We start from the raw sequence: 19,491 nt of genomic DNA, 5'->3' as shown, positions 1-19,491 counted from the left end.
CCCAGCTGACTTTACTCCTGATCTGACTTCTTTGTCATCGCAAAATCGGATTGGATTACTGAATGCTCGTTCAATTTCAAATAAATCGTTCGCTATTAATGAACTCATTGTTAGGAAAGACTTGGACTTCCTTTTCCTCACAGAGACGTGGCAGAGGGAAAATGAATTTGTCCACTTAAATGAGCTTTGTCCTGCTGGTTACTTGGCAGTAGGTAAGCCTCGCTCAGGACGCCGTGGAGGTGGACTGGCTGCTGTGCACCGTGACCGGTCCACATGCAGACTGTCAGAAACAAGCCACATCACCTCTTTTGAAATCCTTATGATGGAAGTTGGCTCCTCAGATACATTTTATACTATTTTGATATATCGCCCTCCTGGCTCTGCTGGGACTTTTCTTCAGGATTTTACTGACTTTTTATCTTCTATTATTAGATTGGGAAAGGTCTTGATTGTGGGTGATTTTAATTTGCAGATTGATGATGTTACTTCTATTCCAGCAAGAGACCTTATATCGCTGACAGAGTCGCTTAACTTTACACAGTATGTCTCAGGTCCCACACACAACAGGGGTCATACGTTAGACCTGGTATTTGCATTGGGTTTGCAAATTACCAATGTGTGTGTGGAGGATGTGTTTCTGAGTGACCATTACTGTGTTTTCTTTGACTTGATGGTGCCGTCTGAACCTCGGCCAGTATTTACTGAGGTAAAGAGGAGAATCATCACGGAGGCGACAGCCATGCTTTTCTGTGATAAGTTTGATCCTTTACTTCTTAATAATCTCACTGAAACTGACTGTTTTGTGAACGCTTTTAATAGCCAATGTGCTGATATTTTGGATCAAGTAGCGCCAGTTAAGGCTAGGAAGGCACTACAGAAAAGTCTCTGCCCATGGATAAATGATGAAATTAGGTCTCTGAGGAGAACATGCCGCCAGACTGAGCGCTTATGGAAATCTACTAAATTAGAGGTCCACAGGCTGCATTTAAAGGACTTAATATTGTTCCTAAATAGGAGGATTGAGGAGGCCAGAGCAAGTTATTTTAAATGTCTAATTGCCTCAAATAAAAGAAATCCTAAAGTGCTCTTCGATACTATCAGCTCTCTTGTGTCACCTGTTGCTGTAAATCTTTATAATTCAACAATTAGCTGTGATGAGTTCCTGGATTTCTTTATTGATAAGGTCAAAGTAATAAAGGACAGCTTGCCGCCTTGCCATAGTTTACAGCATTTTGAACCTCCCACTCAGAGCTGGACCTCATTTGAGCCTGTCACTGTGGAAGACATCTTAACCATCATCAAAAAAATGAAACCGTCTTCTGGTACTTTAGATGTTCTCCCTTTTAAACTGTTTATGAGGGTTTTTGATTCCATTGGGCCCTATATTACAGAAATGTTTAACATGTCTTTGCTTAGCGGTGTGTTTCCCCGTCTTTTTAAACATGCCATTGTGGAGCCACAGTTAAAGAAACCTGGACTGGACTCTTTTGAACTCAAGAATTTCCGGCCAATATCCAAGATCCCTTTCTTGGCCAAAGTCCTGGAAAAGGTGGTCTGCATCCAACTTAGATCATTTTTGCAGGCAAATAACATTTATGACACTTTTCAATCAGGGTATCGTGAGTTTCACTCTACTGAAACAGCCCTGTTGAAGGTGTTTAGTGATATTATGATAGCAGCGGACACCGGTAAATGTTCTGTGCTGGTTTTATTGGATCTGTCATCGGCGTTTGACACAGTGGACCATGGCATCCTGATAAATAGGCTCCAACATTTGGTTGGAATGTCGGGTTGCGTTTTGAAATGGTTCACCTCTTACCTGGTTGGTAGAACTTTTAGTGTGTCAGTGGGAAATGTAGTGTCTGATTCTGCAGGGCTTTTGTGGGGTGTGCCGCAGGGATCGGTCTTGGGACCTGTTTTGTTCCTGCTGTACCTACTTCCTTTAAGCAGGGTCATTCAGAAGTTTAGTGAGGTGTCCTATCATCTCTATGCCGATGATCTTCAATTGTACTGCTCTTTCAAGCCTAGTGAGCCGCATAAACTTTGCGCTCTCACTAGTTGCTTGGCCGAAGTGACAAAATGGTTCACTGAAAACAGCCTATTATTGAACTCCAATAAGACTGAGACCTTGATTGTTGCTCCTGACAGTGCTGTGCCTGGAATTAAGCAGCACCTTGGAAACCTGAGCTGCACAGTTAAGAGCAACCTGCGCAACTTGGGTGTCTTCATGGATGGAGCAATGTCGATGGAGCGGCACGTGACTCAACTTGTTAGGAATTGTTTTTTCCAAATTCGGAACATTTCAAAACTTCGTGAAATGGTAACTTATGGTGAGCTTGAGATGATTATTCATGCATTTGTCTCATCTAGACTGGATTATTGTAACAGTCTGTTTACATGTCTTAATAAGAGGGAGTTAATGCGTCTGCAGGTAGTACAAAACTCTGCTGCACGCCTGCTCACCTGCACCCACAGGAGGGAACATATTACTCCCATCCTCAAAAGCTTGCACTGGCTGCCTGTATCTTACAGGATGCACTATAAAATCCTGGTACTGACTTTTAGAGCTCTTCATGGACAGACGCCAGACTACATTAAGAACCTCATACAGCCTTATGTTTAAACTAGGAGCCTCAGGTCGTCGAATCTGAACTTGTTGACGGTTCCTCTGACCTTTTTTAAGACTCGTGGAGACAGATCTTTTAAAGCTGTGGCGCCTCGACTATGGAATGAGCTACCTTGCACCATTCGATCTCTACATTGCATAGACACTTTCAGGAAACAACTTAAGACCCACTTTTTTAATCTTGCTTTTTAGTGTACTACTGTGTTTTATTGTTTGTATGTTGTTTTTAATTTGTTTTATTTTTTATACTTTGTGCAGCACTTTGTGATCCTGGTCTGTGAAAAGTGCTATAGAAATAAAGCTTACTTACTTACTTACTTACTTACTGAATCTTAATCATTGGTACATATATCAATATATTTTATGTGTATGGTTTTAATTTTGATTTTACTTTGAATTTAATTTCTTTGTTTTTCTTTGTAAGGTGAATGTATGTTATTTTTTATGACTTTTTAGTTCTTTGATGTAAAGCACTTTGGCCCTGCAGCTGAAATGTCCTATACAAACAAAATTGACTTGAGCAGTTTTCAGATCTTGCCAAAGATTCTCCGCTGAGTTTATGTCTAGACTTTGACTTTGCCATTCTAACACATAAATATGTTTTTATTTAAACCATTCCATTGTAGATCTGGCTTTATGGTTAGGGTAGTTTTCCTGCTGGAAGGTGAACCTCTTTGGAAGGTGAGCCTTTTGCAGACTCCAGGTTCAGGTGTGTTCAGGTTTTCTTCCAAGAATACCCTGTATTTGGCTGAGTCCATCTTACAATCAACTCTAACAATCTTCCCTGTCCCTGAAGAAAAGAAGCACCATCAGAGCATGATGCTGCCACCACCATGTTTGTCAGTGGGGAAGGTGTGTTCAGAGTGATGTGCAGTGTTTGTTCTCCACCACAAACAGTGCTTTACATTTTTGCCAAAAAGTTCATTTTGGTCTTGTCTTATTATTTTTGCTGTATCCCAATATGGCTTTTGGCAAACTGCAAATGGGACTTCTTATAGTGGGACTTCTTATAGTTTTCTTTATACCATGGCTTTTCCATTGCCACTCTTCCATAAAACCAAATTTTTGCAGTGCATGACTAATAGTTATACTGTGAACAGATTCCCCCACCGGAGGTGTGGAAATCTCTGCATTTCATCCAGAGCCACCATGAATCTCTTGGCTGTATCTCTGATCAGTGCTCTTCTTGTTCAGCCTGTAAGTTTAGGTGGATGGCCTTTTCTTGGTAGGTTCACAGCTGTGTGATTTGCTCTTTCCATTTCCAGATGATTCACGGAACAGTACTGTGTGAGATGGCCTAAGCCTGCTTTAAGCTTCTCCACAACTTTATCCCTGTCCTGTCTGGTGTGTTCCTTGGACTTCATGCTGTTTGTTCCCCGATATTCTCTTAGCCAACTTTTGTGGCAGTCATATAGGAGTTGAATTTTTTACCATTAGCAGTCATCAGGCAGCTTCTGAAGGCAGTTGGTTGCATTCGGGGAAAGGGAGCTGAACACTTTTGCACACTGGACTTTTAGCTTTTAGTGTAAAAACTGTTTTGAATCATGTATAGTTTTGTTTCTACTTCACAACTATATACCACTTTGTGTTTGTCTTTCCCATAAAATTCTGTGAAAATATATTTGCAGTTGTGACAAAATATAGAAAAGTTCAAGGGCTATGGATACTTTTGCAAGCCACTGTACTTACAAATAGTAAAGCAAGTCCAATGACAGAAACAAGGTCCAGACAATCAACAGGTATGCATTGACGGTTATTATATACCCTGCTGGGATAATAAGACAGAAAAATTCAGTCCACTGATATAAGAATACAAAAGCTGCTGATGATGCATGGAAAATTGTGCTGCTCAAGGTTGTAGCATATTGGAATAGCTCTGATCTTTCATTGAGAATTGTACTTTTTAACTTTCATTCCCACCTTTCTGGAGGAAAAGTAGCTTTTGTTTTTACAAAAGTTCCTTCTTGTTTTGGATACTGTGTATTTGGATATTTTTGGAAATATTTTTCATACTTTGCTATTTTGTTATGATGCATAACCATAGCAACAGGATATTTTACAACAGAGAGCAAATAATGCTCCATTGGACATAAAGTCTTAGACTGAAACACAGTACAGAGGCAGTATTCATGGTGGCACATAAGCAGGTCCCTAGAACCAGAGCAATAACGGCCCAGATTTGTAACACCAAGCAATATGAATGCTATGCAAAGAGTCTCCTGAGACAATCTAGTAGCTAACAATACATAAGAATACATGGAACGCCACAACCAAGTACCCAGAATAGTGTGAAGAAACATCTGAAGGGAATATAACCTTGAACACACCTCGTTAAAATGGGAAATGCCACACAAGGTGGTAGAAAACGAACAAGCTAAGATCCTGTGGGCCTTCCATATACAGGAAGACAAGATGGGAAAAGCAAACCAACTGAACATGGTGATCATTGCGCAGCAGTGTAAAGCAGTTGTTATGATGTAGCTATCCTGAATGAACAGAAGGTACAGAAAAAAACTAGAGAAATACCAAAGACTAAAAAGAACCATCATCCTTCTAGAACCTGAGAAAAAAATTTTCCACATAAGTGGTTGACTTATTTTGGGCTGTCTAGTCCACAATACTAAATTTTGCTCTAGATGGGGTCTGGTGTCCACATGTTAGGCCATTATTTTATGACTTAGTGGTGGTGGAAGATTATAACACATTACAGGTTAGACTCAAGATGTTCAGTGTTTCTTTTGTTGTGTAAGTTTACAAAAGTTAGCAACTGTATAGATTTACCATGGTGCTAAACATGGTGATTTAAAATGAATAAGTATTTTTCTGAGAAAAATTATGTCCACATATGTAAAAAGATAATTCTTTGTTTTTGTAATCATTAGGTCCCAATCAGCCCAAATATCATAGACGAATTAATAATGCATGCCATGCAGGAGTTTGGGTCTTAGGTAGTTACGAAGAATGTGGAAGTTGAAGGCAACAGTAGTGCCTGTGGTCACTGAAACCCTCAGGGTAATGACCCCTAAACTGGAAGAGTGACTCAAACAAATACCTGGAGATACATCAGACCTCTTGATACAGAGAAGCACACCTTTGGGAACTGCTAATATACTGTGAAGACCACTCATGCTCCAAGGCCTGTGGTAGAGGACCAAAGCTTTTTTTTTTATTTAATTTCCCTTTTAGGATCAATAAAGTATTTCTGAATTTGAAAGAAGGGATAACCAGTCATGGAGTAATACAGAATTACAAATATAAAAATAAAAAGCATTTATTTAAAAAATATTTAAAGTGCCAAAAATATCATGAAATCTTATGCTACTGTTAGCACAAAACTTTAAAAATTTATATTTTGTCGTTATCTCAATGTCCCTACTCTGCATACATGTAGATTGTCTAGGTAGTCTAAATTGTCTATTGGCAGGTACATCAGCCAACCTTTTTCTGCAGGTGTTGTGTCTGCCATTAGACAACAGTTTTTGTTTTTATGATATAAAGTGTTTGGAACTGCCCTGCTGCTGAAATGTGCTATACAAATAAACATGATTAATTGATTGAAACGAAATGATTAAGTGACAACATTGCTGGTGGAAGATACCATCTAACTGTTGCCTCTTAATTAAAGAAAAATGTATGATAAACTATTTAATTTTGAAATATTGAATGAAAGTTGCAAAATATTACTCAAATAATTTTTTCTTGTTCCTGGAAAAAAAAATCAGACCTTCTGTGCTTCAGAAACAAAATGGAATTCTCCTTTTGTTGTACCCCTCCTCCTCTATCAACTTGGTACAATCCGACAAGTCCAGGTGCAAGCCATTAGTATTCATTTAACTTGTTTCATTTGTTTTGCGTGGAGAAAGAGGTAAGACTCATACAGAATCTCTTAAGACATTTAAGTACATATAGTTTAGTAATTTTGCAGAATGTTGTAGGTTACTTGATGCTTGGATACACCAAAGCATCTGATTTGCTGTAGTTTAGCTAGTAATTACCAACCATGTTAGTCAGTGTACCAGAGTTTAAAGGGAAGGTGGCTTACTCCAGAATTAGATAAAACTGTATTTGGTCATTTTCTGTACATCAGTGAGTGATATTATTTCACAGGCACAAATTATCCTAGATAATAATCATTAGTATTAAGATGATGTTTTAATATTTGAAGATTTTGAGAACCTGTCAATAGAAAATCAATTATGTACTACTGTGTACTTCAGTACATCATTTTTGCATAAAATAACATCAAATCATATTGTGTACAGCAGGGGTATCAAACTCAAGGACTTGAGGGCTGGTGTCCAGCAACTTTTAGATGTGTTTCTGATGCCACTTGGCTGGATCAGATGGGGTGGTCATCAACTTGACTGCACTGAGAAGCTATTTCAGTCATATACTTCAGGTGTTTTAGACCAGACAAACATCTAAAAGTTGCAGTACACTGGCCCCAGAGACCTGGAGTTTGACACCCCTGGTGTACAGTATCATGTTGTTACTCAGCAACACATTCTCTGATATTTGCAGAAGATGTCAGCAAAGAGGTCTCAGAGAGCAAACATGATTCCAGTTGTTATTGCTCCTTAGGTGAAGATAAAGAAGGATTTGATGTAAAATACCTCAATTCATTTAAAGGTGAGTTGTGACTTTATTATGCACAGGATTCCAGTGTTTATTAAAGGATTGTTTTTTCCTTTGTTTTGCTTTTTCACTTTTAAACTATTTTTATACTACACATTATTAGCATTATAATCAGAACATCTTTCTTTTTCCAAGACAAGCAACTGCTCAAAATACAATACTGGAAGCTTATATATATATTTATATGAGGACTGAGTTTTGAAATTACAAGTACAAAATAATGAGTTGCATTCAGTTGACAAAAAATGTTTAAGTAACCACAGAAAGACATAAAATTACATCAATTAACTGATTTTGAAAAATGTTAATTTCATTTGCTACTATTTGATATATCTGCATTGTTTAAAGTTTATCCTACTTATTATGTGTACCTACAGGTAGAAGTGTGTTCAGCTAAAGGTGCTTTGCTCATACAGTTGGTGGACTTTATTTATGGAATAATTCAGTGTACATCTCTTCATTTCAAATTTCCAAAGATGAACCATCAGGCTGGTGATGTGGACATGCGAATCCTGTTCAACCAACCCTCAAGAGGTAATTTTGGTCTCCAACGATCAACTTATTCTCTAAAATAAAGTAATTGAAATGATATTAAGTATTGTTCAAACACACATGTCTTGTGTAATACTAGATATGTTAGCTGCATAAAAAGGAGGACTGAGTTTTGAAATGACAAGTATAGAAGAATGAAAATTACATTGAGGAGCACACATACACACAGGTCCTGTGTAATACTCAAAATGTAAGGTGCAGGAATAGGGAGGACTGTTTTCTACATTGGGAACAAACTCACATTTAGTGAGTGTTCTTTACATTTCAGATTTCCAAAGATGAACTGTGTCAGGCTGGTGACGTGGATGCATGCGGATTCTGTTCAACCAACCCTTGCAGAGGTAATTTTGGTCTCCATCGACCAACTTATTCTCTAAAATAAAGTAATTGAAATGATAGTAAGTACTGTTCAAACACATAGGTGTTGTCTAATACTAAATATGTTAGCTGGATTAAAAGGGAGGACTGAGTTTTGAAATTACAAGTATAGAAGAATGAAAATTACATTTAGAAGCGCACATACACTCCTGATCAAAATCTTAAGACCAGTTAAAAAACTGCAAGAATTTGCATTTCGCACTATTGGATCTTAAGAAGGTTCTAAGTAGAGCTTCACAATTGTAAAAGAAGAAATCAGCGTAAGAGACCAAAACCTTTGAGTGGTGAATTCATTGAAAACTGTATTTACACTCAAACATGATTTTTTTTCAGCTGATCAAAAGTTTAAGACCATAGCTCAAAAAAAGCAGAGAACCCCCCAAAACAGAAATCAGAGTGACAAAAAAAGGACTCAGTAATGAGTAGCTCCACCATTCTTGTTGATGACTTCAATCATTTAGGCATGCTTGATGCCAGTGTTTCCAGGAGGCCAGTGGGAACGTTGCTCCAAGTGTTGAAGATGGCTTCACGAAGGGCATTCACTGTCTGGAACTGATTTCCATTTTTGTAAACTTTCGTTGCCATCCATCCCCAAATGTTCTCAATTGGGTTTAGATCCGGGGGAACATGCACGATGGTCAAAAAGAGTGATGTCATTCTCTTGGAAGAACTCCTTTGGCAGGCGGGCATTGTGAACTGCAGCATTGTCCTGTTGAAAAACCCAATCATTACCACACAGACGAGGGCCCTCAGTCATGAGGGATTCCCGCTGCAACATCTCCACATAGCCAGCTGCTGTTTGACGCCCCTGCACAACCTGAAGCTCAATTGTTCCATTGAAGGAAAACGCACCCTAAATCATGATGGCGCCCCACCACTGTGCCGTGTAGGAAACATCTCAGGTGGGATCTCCTTGTCATGCCAGTAACGTTGGAAGCCATCAGGACCATCAAGGTTAAATGTTTTCTCATCAGAGAAGATAACTTTCTTCCACCTCTCAATGTCCCATGTTTGGCGCACCCTTGCAAAGTCCAAACGGGCAATTTTGTGGCGTTGAAGACGTGGCCTTTGAAGACATTTTTTGTTTCTGAAGCCCTTCTCTCGCAGATGCGGTCTGATGGTTATTGGGATGCAGTCAGCAGTAATGGCCTTAATTTGGGTAGAGGATCGTCCCGTGTCTTGACGGACAGCCAATCGGATCCTGCGGCTCAGAGCTGGTGAAATATTTTTGAGTCTACCACTTGACTTTTTTGTTCCATAACCCTCAGGATCATTTAAAAAATGCAAAATGACCATCTTGTTGTTTCTAACCTCAGCAGCAATGGCACATTGTGAGAGGCCTTGCTTATGCAACTCAGCAATCCTACTATGTTCAAAGTCTGTGTGCTTTTTTGATTTTGCCATCAGGAGGTCTTGACAGTGTAAAGACTTGACAGAAAATGACATGGAATCCAGATTTTTGTACAGCTTTTGGCTTTTAAAGACTATGGTCTTAAACTTTTGATCAGCTGAAACAAATCATCTTTGAGTGTAAATGCAGTTTTCAGAAAATTCCCTGCTCAAAAGTTTTTGTCTCTTGCACTGATTTTTTTCCTTTAACATTGTGAAGCTCTGCTTAGGACCTTCTTAAGATCCAATAGTGCAAAATGCAAATTCTTGCAATTTTTTGACTGGTCTTAAGATTTTGATCAGGAGTACTCACAGGTCTTGTGTAATACTCAAAATGTAAGGTGCAGGAATAGGAAGGACTGAGTTTCGAAATTACAAGTACAGAAGAATGAAAGTTACATTGAGAAGCACACATACTCACAGGTCCTGTGTAATACTCAAAATGTAAGGTGCAGGAATAGGGAGGACTGTTTTCTACATTGGGAACAAACTCACATTTAGGAAGTGTTCTTTACATTTCAGATTTCCAAAGATGAATTGTGTCAGGCTGGTGACATGGATGCATGCGGATTCTGCTCAACCAACCTTGCAGAGGTAATTTTGGTTTCCATCGACCAACTTACTTTCTAAGATGAAGTCTTTGAAATGATATCAAGTTCCAGTGGTCCCCATCCTTTTTGTCACCGCGGACCGGTGAAGACTTGGCAATTTTTCTGCGGCTTGGGTTCTTCTTTTTTTACCCCGAATTTCCCCTTAAAACAATCTTAGAACGTTGCTCGCGATAATCGTAACCATTCATCCTGCCGTCTGTGGCATGCTAAGACTGATCGAATCCAGTCGTTGGAAAATTGGGACTGCTCCAATCTAAAATCGGGCATATTCTCGCAGCCTTTAGGGTTTTCCTTGATTGGGAGCTAGAACTCAACCTGTTCAATTTGACAAGCAGCCAATTAGAAAGCGTGGTGACATAGCTCATGGAGGGGAATCCCAAACAGCTGAGCTGACATGCCCAAATGAGTCCGGTGGACATCGGAGATATGTGGAAACGGCATGAATGTTTATTCAGCATTTCGTAGAAAGAATATCCACAGAAATGATGAGGAGTGGAGTTGGAGCAAAATTGCTACCACAGTTGATAAACCTGGTAACTTTTCAGGTATCCAAATTAACGTGACACAAGGCTATTCATTCAGTCAAGGCTTGATGCTTACACTAGCTATATGCATTGCAGGTAGATTGTAGTTGTGACATCATTTTGTACTAAAGCCTGCTCACATAGCAAGATTTGCTCCCGTTATGTGACTGGACACACAAACCTATTGTACTTTTATCAGCTCTGTGGTCACAGAAGTTTGGAAAATCATCTGACAATCCTAAAATCTTGCCGTGTGAACCAGACTTAAGACTTACAAGCTCTACTCCTCTCTTCTCGTCTCGATCACTGCCATAATGCTCTCTGACTCTGGTCGCTATGCTAACGTTCACACATCCCTTCAAAATAAGATTTGAATATGCCACAGAAACAAATATTTATTTTTATGAAAATTTTAACTTACGACAATGAAAAATTAATGGGAGTTCTGAGCTTGTTTCTCTGCAATGAGATGGTCCCATGTCGGAAACGATGACACACAATGCAGAGGGTGCTTGGTCTGTAATGGCAAAGCAGTTTGAAGCTTCATTGCCTCATTTGTAAGCCGGTACATATAATGTAGAGCGGGCTTGGAACATGGGAGTCACCTACAGGTCCAGGATAAATCCACTCTCCTGTCTCTGGTCCTTTTCCCCTTTTCCAAAGAAACTTTCCAAAGACATCGCTTTCTTACTCATTGTGGGCTCAATGTTTGTGCACAGGACGTAACCAAGAGAATCCGGTTAAAGGGTTTTCAAAATAAATGATCCTCCAGACTCAGACAATATGTAACACGAAAATATTTTTCTTGTGCGGCCTGGTACCAATTGGTTCATGGACTGGTACTGGTCCGCGGCCCTGTGGTTGGGGATGACTGTTAAGTACGGTTCAAACACACAGGTCTTGTGTAATACTTGATATGTAAGCTGCATAAAAAGGGAGGACTGAGTTTTGAAATTACATGTACAAAAGAATGAAAGTTACATTTAGAAGCGCTCATACGCACAGGTCCTGTGTAGTAATCAAAATGTAAGGTGCCGGAATAAGGAGGACTGGGTTTTGAAATTACAAGTACAGAAGAATGAAAGTTGCATTTACAAGCGCTAATACACACAGGTCCTGTGTAATACTCAAAATGTAAGGGGCAGGAATAGGGAAGACTGTTTTCTAAATTGGGAACAAACTCATATTCAGTGAGTGTTCTTTATATTTCAGATTTCCAAAAATGAACCATGTCAGGCTGGTGACGTGGATTCATGCAGATCCTGTTCAACCAACCCTCCAGAGGTAATTTTGGTCTCCAACGACCAACTTATTTTCTAAAATGCCGTTTTTGATATGATGTTGAGTACTGTTCAAACACACAAGTCTTGCGTAACACTTGCTATGTGAGCTGCATAAAAGGGGAGAACTGAGGTTTGAAATTACAAGTACAAAAGAATGAAAGCTACATTTAGAAGCGCACATACACGCAGGTCCTGTGTAATACTCAAAATGTAAGGTGCAGGTATAGGGAGGACTGAGTATTGAAATTACAAGTACAGAAGAATGAAAGTCACATTTAGGAGTGCACATACACACAGGTCTTGTGTAATACTGAAAATGTAAGGTGCATAGGAAGGACTGTTTTCTACATTGGCAACAAACTCACATTTAGTGAGTGTTCTTTACATTTCAGATTTCCAAAGATGAACTGTGTCAGGCTGGTGATGTTGATGTATGCGGATCCTGTTCAACCAACCCTCCAGAGGTAATTTTGATCTCCGACAACCAACTTTGTTTCTTATATAAATTAATTTAAATAATATTAAGTACTATTCAAACACACTGGTCTTGTGTAATACTCATCATGTAAGGTGCAGAAATTTGGAGGACTGGGTTTTGAAATTACATGTAGAAAAGAATGAAAGTTAAATTTAGATGAACACAGACACATGGATCCTCTGTTATAAACTGGATAGGTTCATACATTAGGTGGACATTGTTTATTATTATTATATTTTTAGAAACAATCATTCAGTGTTTATCCCTTCATTTCAGCTCTCCATAGAGATGCCTTGTCAGGCTGCTGAGTTGGATGCATGCAAATAATTTTCTGGCAACTCACCTGACATAAGTTTTATCTCAATGACCTTTTTATTTTCTAAAATAGTCATGAGAATACTTAGTACTGTTTAAACACATGGTTATTACGATTCAAAACAATTAATAACAATTCATTGGTTTTGATACTGTACACAAGTGTCAGGATTAAATTCTTATTTTAAGATTACACTTTTTTTGGTTAACAGTGGTTAACTGTGTGTGTGAGATCATAATATCATCCATGATGAAATGTCAAGTTTAGAAAAATGTGTTTTATGTGAAGGACTGTTTTCACCTCTGAAATGGAGTGGTGTGTGATGTAAAGATAATTTTTTGAGAATGGAAATTGGGCTCATCTTTTGAATATGATCCCACAGGAATACTTCTAAAAAATGTTCCATGTGTAGCTGTGCTGTATGTTGAAATTGAGTCATAGTGCAGCACTGACTTTTTAAATACTTATGCTACCTCCCTTTGTCAATTCTTATTTTTCTCTGTCTAGTTTGCACAAAATGTGTTATTGTAAATAAAAGGAGGACATCACTGGTAAGCTTTCAGTAGAAATAATCTTGCTGAAATGCTTTCAATGTATACAAAATATGTTTTTAATCAACAGGTCTGTCCAGAACAAAGTTCAAGACAAGTGACATCATCAGAAGAGGAGTATGCTCCTGATTCCGTAGATGATTCAGACATCTCATGGGATTACAGATGCACTCCACAGAAATATGGACTATTTATAGTCCATATTTCCATTTTTGGACTTCTTAATGCACACAAATTTTCTGTTTTTTGTATGTGTATGCCATGGCCCTGATAAATAAAATTGGCCCTGACAATTACTGTTGGTGTCATGGGCGGAGCCAAGCACCTCATTATCGTTTGTCCTTTTTATACAGCATTGGGTCAGGTTCTTGTATTTTGAGTTCTGATGTGTGTATCTAAATTTTTAAGTGAGATCTATGTTGTGTAGCTCTAACAAGATTTTTGAGAACTTACTACGTCTTTCTAGCATAAGTGGAAAGGGGTGTCCGTTTAGTGTTGCAAAAAACTGGTTTGAAAAGTGTCCTGCTAATACACCAAAACCAGTATAGGTGTGTGTGTGTGTCTCTGTGTATGTGTGTGTGTGTGTCTCTGTGTGTGTGTGTGTGTGTGTCTCTGTGTGTGTGTGTGTGTGTGTGTGTGTGAGTGTGTGTGTGTGTGTGTGTGTGTGTGTGTGTGTGTGTGTGTGTGTGTGTGTGTGTGAGAGTGTGTGTGTGTGTGTGTGTGTCTCTGTGTATGTGTGTGTGTGTGTGAGTGTGTGTGTGTCTCTCTCTCTGTGTGTGTGTGTGTGTCTCTCTCTGTGTGTGTGTGTTTGTGTCTCTGTGAATGTGTGTGTGTCTCTGTGTGTGTGTGTGTGTGTGAGAGTGTGTGTGTGTGTGTGTGTGTGAGAGTGTGTGTGTGTCTCTCTGTGTGTGTGTGTGTGTGTGTGTGTGTGTGTGTGTCTCTCTCTCTGTGTGTGTGTGTGTGTCTCTCTGTGTGTGTGTGTGTCTCTCTCTCTCTGTGTGTGTGTGTGTGTGTGTCTCTCTGTGTGTGTGTGTGTGTGTGTGTGTGGTGCCTGTCCTGCACAGTAAACCAGAACCGACCTGCCATAGCAGATTCTGCTGACTCATGCAGACTGCAGGCCTGTTTTGATCAGGTCCAGTTCCCAGATGTTGGAGGCGTTACCATGACAACCAAGCTGCCAGCTGCTCTCCAGATGTTTTCCTCAACTTCCTGCTGGCTTCTGTCCAGAACCAACCCAGCAGAACCAGAACCGGGGCAGAGTTCTGCTCCAGACCTTCAGTCGTTCCTGGATGGTTGTGCCGACAGCGAGCCCTGCTGCCGATAGTCTGCAGGAACCGGAGGGGGCAGTGATGCATGCTGGGTAAATAGCTGCGTTTATTAAAGCAAACCATGAGAGGAAAACCCGGAGCGGATCAGGATTCCTTTGGCTCTGAAACCAAAAGCTGCGTCTCTGATTCAGTTTCCAGCAGCTGCTGAAGGTTTCTGGGCTCCAGAACCAGAACCAGAACCAGAACCGAGCCTCCTAAATGACTTTAAAGCTTTAATGTGTCGACGTGAAGCTACAGTCAGAGACCAAACAGCAGGAAGTTTCAGCCTCTGTGGTCTTCATCATCATCATCCTCCTCCCTGCTGCGATTTCCCATCATGCTCTCTGTCTGGTGGTTTTTTGGTTTTGCACAGATTCACATGAAAACAGTAAAAGTTTAGGAAAACGTGGAGCGGAATCTGGATCCGCTCCGAAACAAGCAGATAAAGTTACTTTCTGGTGAGATGCTATTTATTCTCTGGTTCTGGTTCTGTTGGGTCCAGCCGGGCTCGGACCTTTGACCCAACATCTGTCTCTCAGCAGCATAGAAATGTGTTAACAGATGCTGGAAAAACCCGGGCCGACACCAGGGAACCCGATCTGCGTCTCCAGAACCTTTGCCAGGAAGTTGGTCCGGGTTTGGGTCGCTGTGAGGTTCGACAGCGGCAAGAGGAGGAGGAGGAGGAGGAAGAGGAGGAGGAGGAGGAAGAGGAGGAGGAAGAGGAAGAGGAGGAGGAGCAGCAGTGGATGTAAACAGCCGCGTTTCTCCTGCGGCTCAGTTTTACGCAGCGCGCAGATGGAGAACATCATCTTCCTCCTCCTCATCCTCCTGCTCGGAACCGCGGTTCCGTCCGCGGCGGACTGGACTCTGGTTCTGCTCCACACCAACGACGTGCACGCGCGCGTGGAGGAGACCAGCGTGCACTCCATCAAGTGCGGCAGATCGGAGAAATGCTACGGCGGCGTGGCGCGGAGAGCCACGGAGATCCGCCGGATCCGGAACGAGGAGCCGAACGTTCTTCTGCTGGACGCCGGGGACCAGTTCCAGGGAATGGTTTGGTTCACTTTGTACAAGGGGGCCGAGGCGGCGCACTTCATGAACCGGCTGGGATACGACGCCATGGTAGGAACCCACTAAAGTATGTACACCCCGCTAAAGTATGTACACCCAATCGGGTCTCTGACAGCAGAACCTGCAGATGAAACCATTTCTGGTTTTTAGTGTTAAAACATCTGAAAAGTGTGGCATATATTTAAATTCTGACTCAGATGGGCTACAGGTATCTGAGTTTATCTCTGAACATCTACAGAGGTAGATTAATGTCTGGACTTTGACTAGGCCATTCTGTCTATTTGTCTTTTTGTTGCTCACTTTTCTGTCCTGAGGTCTGGAGGTTTTCCCCTCCAGGTTGCTACTTCCTGTTACTTCCTGTTGCTTAGTGCTGCTTCCTGTCATTTCCTGCTTCTTCCTGTTGCTTCCTCTACTTCCTGCTACTTCCTGTTACTTCCTGTTGCTTAGTGCTGCTTCCTGTCATTTCCTGCTTCTTCCTGTTGCTTCCTGCTACTTCCTTTGGCTTCCTGCTGCTTCCTGTTGCTCAGTGCTGCTTCCTGTTACTTCCTGTTGCTTAGTGCTGCTTCCTGTCATTTCCTGCTACTTCCTGCTGCTTCCTCTACTTCCTGTTACTTAGAGTTGCTCCCTGTTGCTTAGTACTGCTTACTGTCATTTCCTGCTACTTCCTTTTGCTTCCTGCTACTTCCCGTAGCTTCCTGCTACTTCTTGTTGCTTCCTGCTACGTCCCGTAGCTTCCTGCTACTTTCTGCTACTTCCTGCTACTTTCTGCTACTTCCTGTAGCTTCCTGCTACTTCCTGTTGCTTCCTGCTACGTCCCGTAGCTTCCTGCTACTTCCTGCTACTTTCTGCTACTTCCTGCTACTTCCTGTAGCTTCCTGCTACTTCCTGCTACTTCCCGTAGCTTCCTGCTACTTTCTGCTACTTCCTGTAGCTTCCTGCTACTTCCCGTTGCTTCCTGCTACTTCCCGTAGCTTCCTGCTACTTCCCGTAGCTTCCTGCTACTTCCTGTTGCTTCCTGCTACTTCCCATAGCTTCCTGCTACTTCCCATAGCTTCCTGCTACTTCCTGTTGCTTCCTGCTACTTCCCATAGCTTCCTGCTACTTCCTGTTGCTTCCTGCTACTTCCCATAGCTTCCTGCTACTTCCCGTAGCTTCCTGCTACTTCCTGTTGCTTCCTGCTACTTCCCGTTGCTTCCTGCTACTTCCCGTAGCTTCCTGCTACTTCCTGTTGCTTCCTGCTACTTCCCATAGCTTCCTGCTACTTCCCGTAGCTTCCTGCTACTTCCCGTAGCTTCCTGCTACTTTCTGCTACTTCCTGTAGCTTCCTGCTACTTCCTGTAGCTTCCTGCTACTTCCTGTAGCTTCCTGCTACTTCCTGTTGCTCCCTGCTGCGCCTCTGTGGTTGAGGTTTCCTGCCAATCAGCTGCAGCGCCTCGTTAAGGCTTGCAGACTCGCAAGTTACATCTTTGGTTTCAGAGTGAAATCAGAGCATTTGTTCCCAGGCTGTAGAAATGACCTTTGAACCCTGGAGGACTGCGGTATGAGCGCGCAACAGGGGGGCAGATGATCAGTGACTCGGTATTCATCTCTAACTGAGGAGAGACCCCATCAGCAGCCGGTGCTCCAGCATCGGCCTCTGATGGTCCAGTTCAGGAAGTCTGTTCAAGCCTCTGTTCTTCCATATCGGTTTGATCCAGTAGGAGCTTCAGCTCTTCCCATATCTGCCCTCTGTCACTTTTTTCAGCAGTTAAAACTGTTTAATCTGTTCTTAACACGTCGTAAAGTGTTTTTCCGAGCCGCCTTTAAACGCAACATGAGCGTTGAGACGCTCGCGCTGGGTTTCCACCTGTGTGGCAGCGAAGGAGACCTGCTGCTGCTGGGCGGAGCTGCTCAGGTGTGTTAGGATCATGGCAGCAAAGAACTTTGCAGTTTTTCCCCAAACTAACCGACTGAGTTGAGTAAAGCTGCTGGATGCAGGTAATGTTAGCTAAACGACGACTAGCTAATACCAATACAGCACCTTAAGCTTGTTAACAAGTAGCCTGTAGGCTGCTGTTGTTGTCTATGTTCAGGTACATAGATTCATTTTGCCCCCTTCCCAAAATAAGCCAATGCCCCCCGTTAAACTAGTCTGGAGCCGGGCTGGTTAGGGTCTCTTTCAAATATTCACTCTGCTCTCTCAAACCTTTCTGCTCGTTCTGAAAACTGATCTCTGCTCGTATCAAATCTCCGCTTGCAAACCTCTCTGCTCGCTTGGAACAGAAAAGGACCGTCGCCTGGCATCTTCTCAGCCAATAGGATGAAAGTGTTGTACTGGGTGCGTCTGTTTCTTCTAGTGGGTTAGCCTGTGTGACTGCTATCGAATGTAGCAACCTGCTCCACCTACTGGATCTATAGATAACCATTAACAGAAAACATACATATCTATAAAACTATCCATCATAGATAGATATCATGTCATGAATGTAGAGACACGGTTGATCCGTAGCTGTTAGCGATCAGTAGCTGTTAGCGATCAGTAGCTGTTAGCGATCCGTAGCTGTTAGCGATCAGTAGCTGTTAGCGATCCGTAGCTGTTAGCGATCCGTAGCTGTTAGCGATCAGTAGCTGTTAGCGATCAGTAGCTGTTAGCGATCCGTGGCTGTTAGCGATCAGTAGCTGTTAGCGATCAGTAGCTGTTAGCGATCAGTAGCTGTTAGCGATCCGTGGCTGTTAGCGATCAGTAGCTGTTAGCGATCCGTAGCTGTTAGCGATCAGTAGCTGTTAGCGATCAGTAGCTGTTAGCGATCAGTAGCTGTTAGCGATCAGTAGCTGTTAGCGATCAGTAGCTGTTAGCGATCCGTAGCTCTGCTGGTGGATGATTAGTGTAACACGGAGCAGAAAGCTGAGATTGTTGGTGGACAGTCCTGGTCCTGGAGGTCCAGAGTCCTGCAGCTCTTAATGTCTCCTTGGTCCAACAGCTGAAGCTCCTCAGTGCAGTCAAGTTCTCCAGAGTTCTTCTTCTCTTCTATTATGGCAGATTGCAAGCAACTTTGAGGTGCATACCGCCACCTACTGTACACGAGTGTGTAGCAACATTTCTTTACATCTAATAAATTCTATTTATTAATCTTGTGTTTTGAAGAAAAATAAATAATTCTTTCCTTAATCTATAAATATTCATTATGTTTCCTTCATTTCCTAATATTCCTTTAAGACTCCATTCTTGCCCTGTCCTTCCAACCATTCTTTTCAGATTCTGCCTTTCAGATTCATATGTTCTACAGTTCATTTATACATGTTGTACATTTTCTTTCTCTGCACATCCTTCACATTTATCATTACTTTTCTTCCCTAGTAAATATAAGGTGTCATTTCAATAGGACTCCAGAGTTCTGCTAACGACCTCATGATTTGACTCAGGTGTGTTGAAGTGGAGACACATGTAAAAGCTGCAGGAGGCCCTGCAGGCCTGGAGCTGCTCACCTCTGATCTAGAAGGAAACAAACGGACCCGGTACAACACTGTCATTCTATTGGCTGAGAGGTTACCAAGCGACAGGACTTTCTGTTCCAACAAGAGCAGAAAATGATTTGTAAGTGAGCAGAGAGGTTTGCAAGCAGAGATTTGATCAGTTTTGAGGTTTGAGAGAGAAAAGTGAATATTTGGAAGAGAGCAGAAGTTTGCAGTTCAAGAATTACAAGATTTGAGAAGAAAGACATGAATGAAGTCCTGCTTTCAGGCTGACAGTGTGTGCTATGGAATTATGGCAGAAAAATTCTCCCACAGAA

The 19,491-nt window shown here is 41.6% G+C and overlaps 1 protein-coding gene across 1 annotated transcript in view; it reads left to right on the top strand.

Moving 5' to 3' along the window:
* The first annotated feature begins 14,397 nt into the window (after positions 1 to 14,397).
* Positions 14,398 to 19,491, top strand: part of nt5e (5'-nucleotidase, ecto (CD73)) — a 29,543-nt gene continuing 24,449 nt past the window's right edge. The window contains exon 1 of the mRNA XM_008396995.3: positions 14,398 to 15,772. Within this exon, the coding sequence (XP_008395217.1) occupies positions 15,212 to 15,772 (561 nt within the window). The 5' untranslated portion in view covers positions 14,398 to 15,211. The remainder of the gene's footprint in view (positions 15,773 to 19,491) is intronic.

This window comes from Poecilia reticulata, chromosome 21 (assembly GCF_904066995.2).
Source record: "Poecilia reticulata chromosome 21, P_reticulata-male-v2, whole genome shotgun sequence".
Lineage (NCBI taxonomy): Eukaryota > Metazoa > Chordata > Actinopteri > Cyprinodontiformes > Poeciliidae > Poecilia > Poecilia reticulata.
Note: the sequence above shows the minus strand (reverse complement) of the source record. Positions and strands in the feature narration are given on the sequence as shown.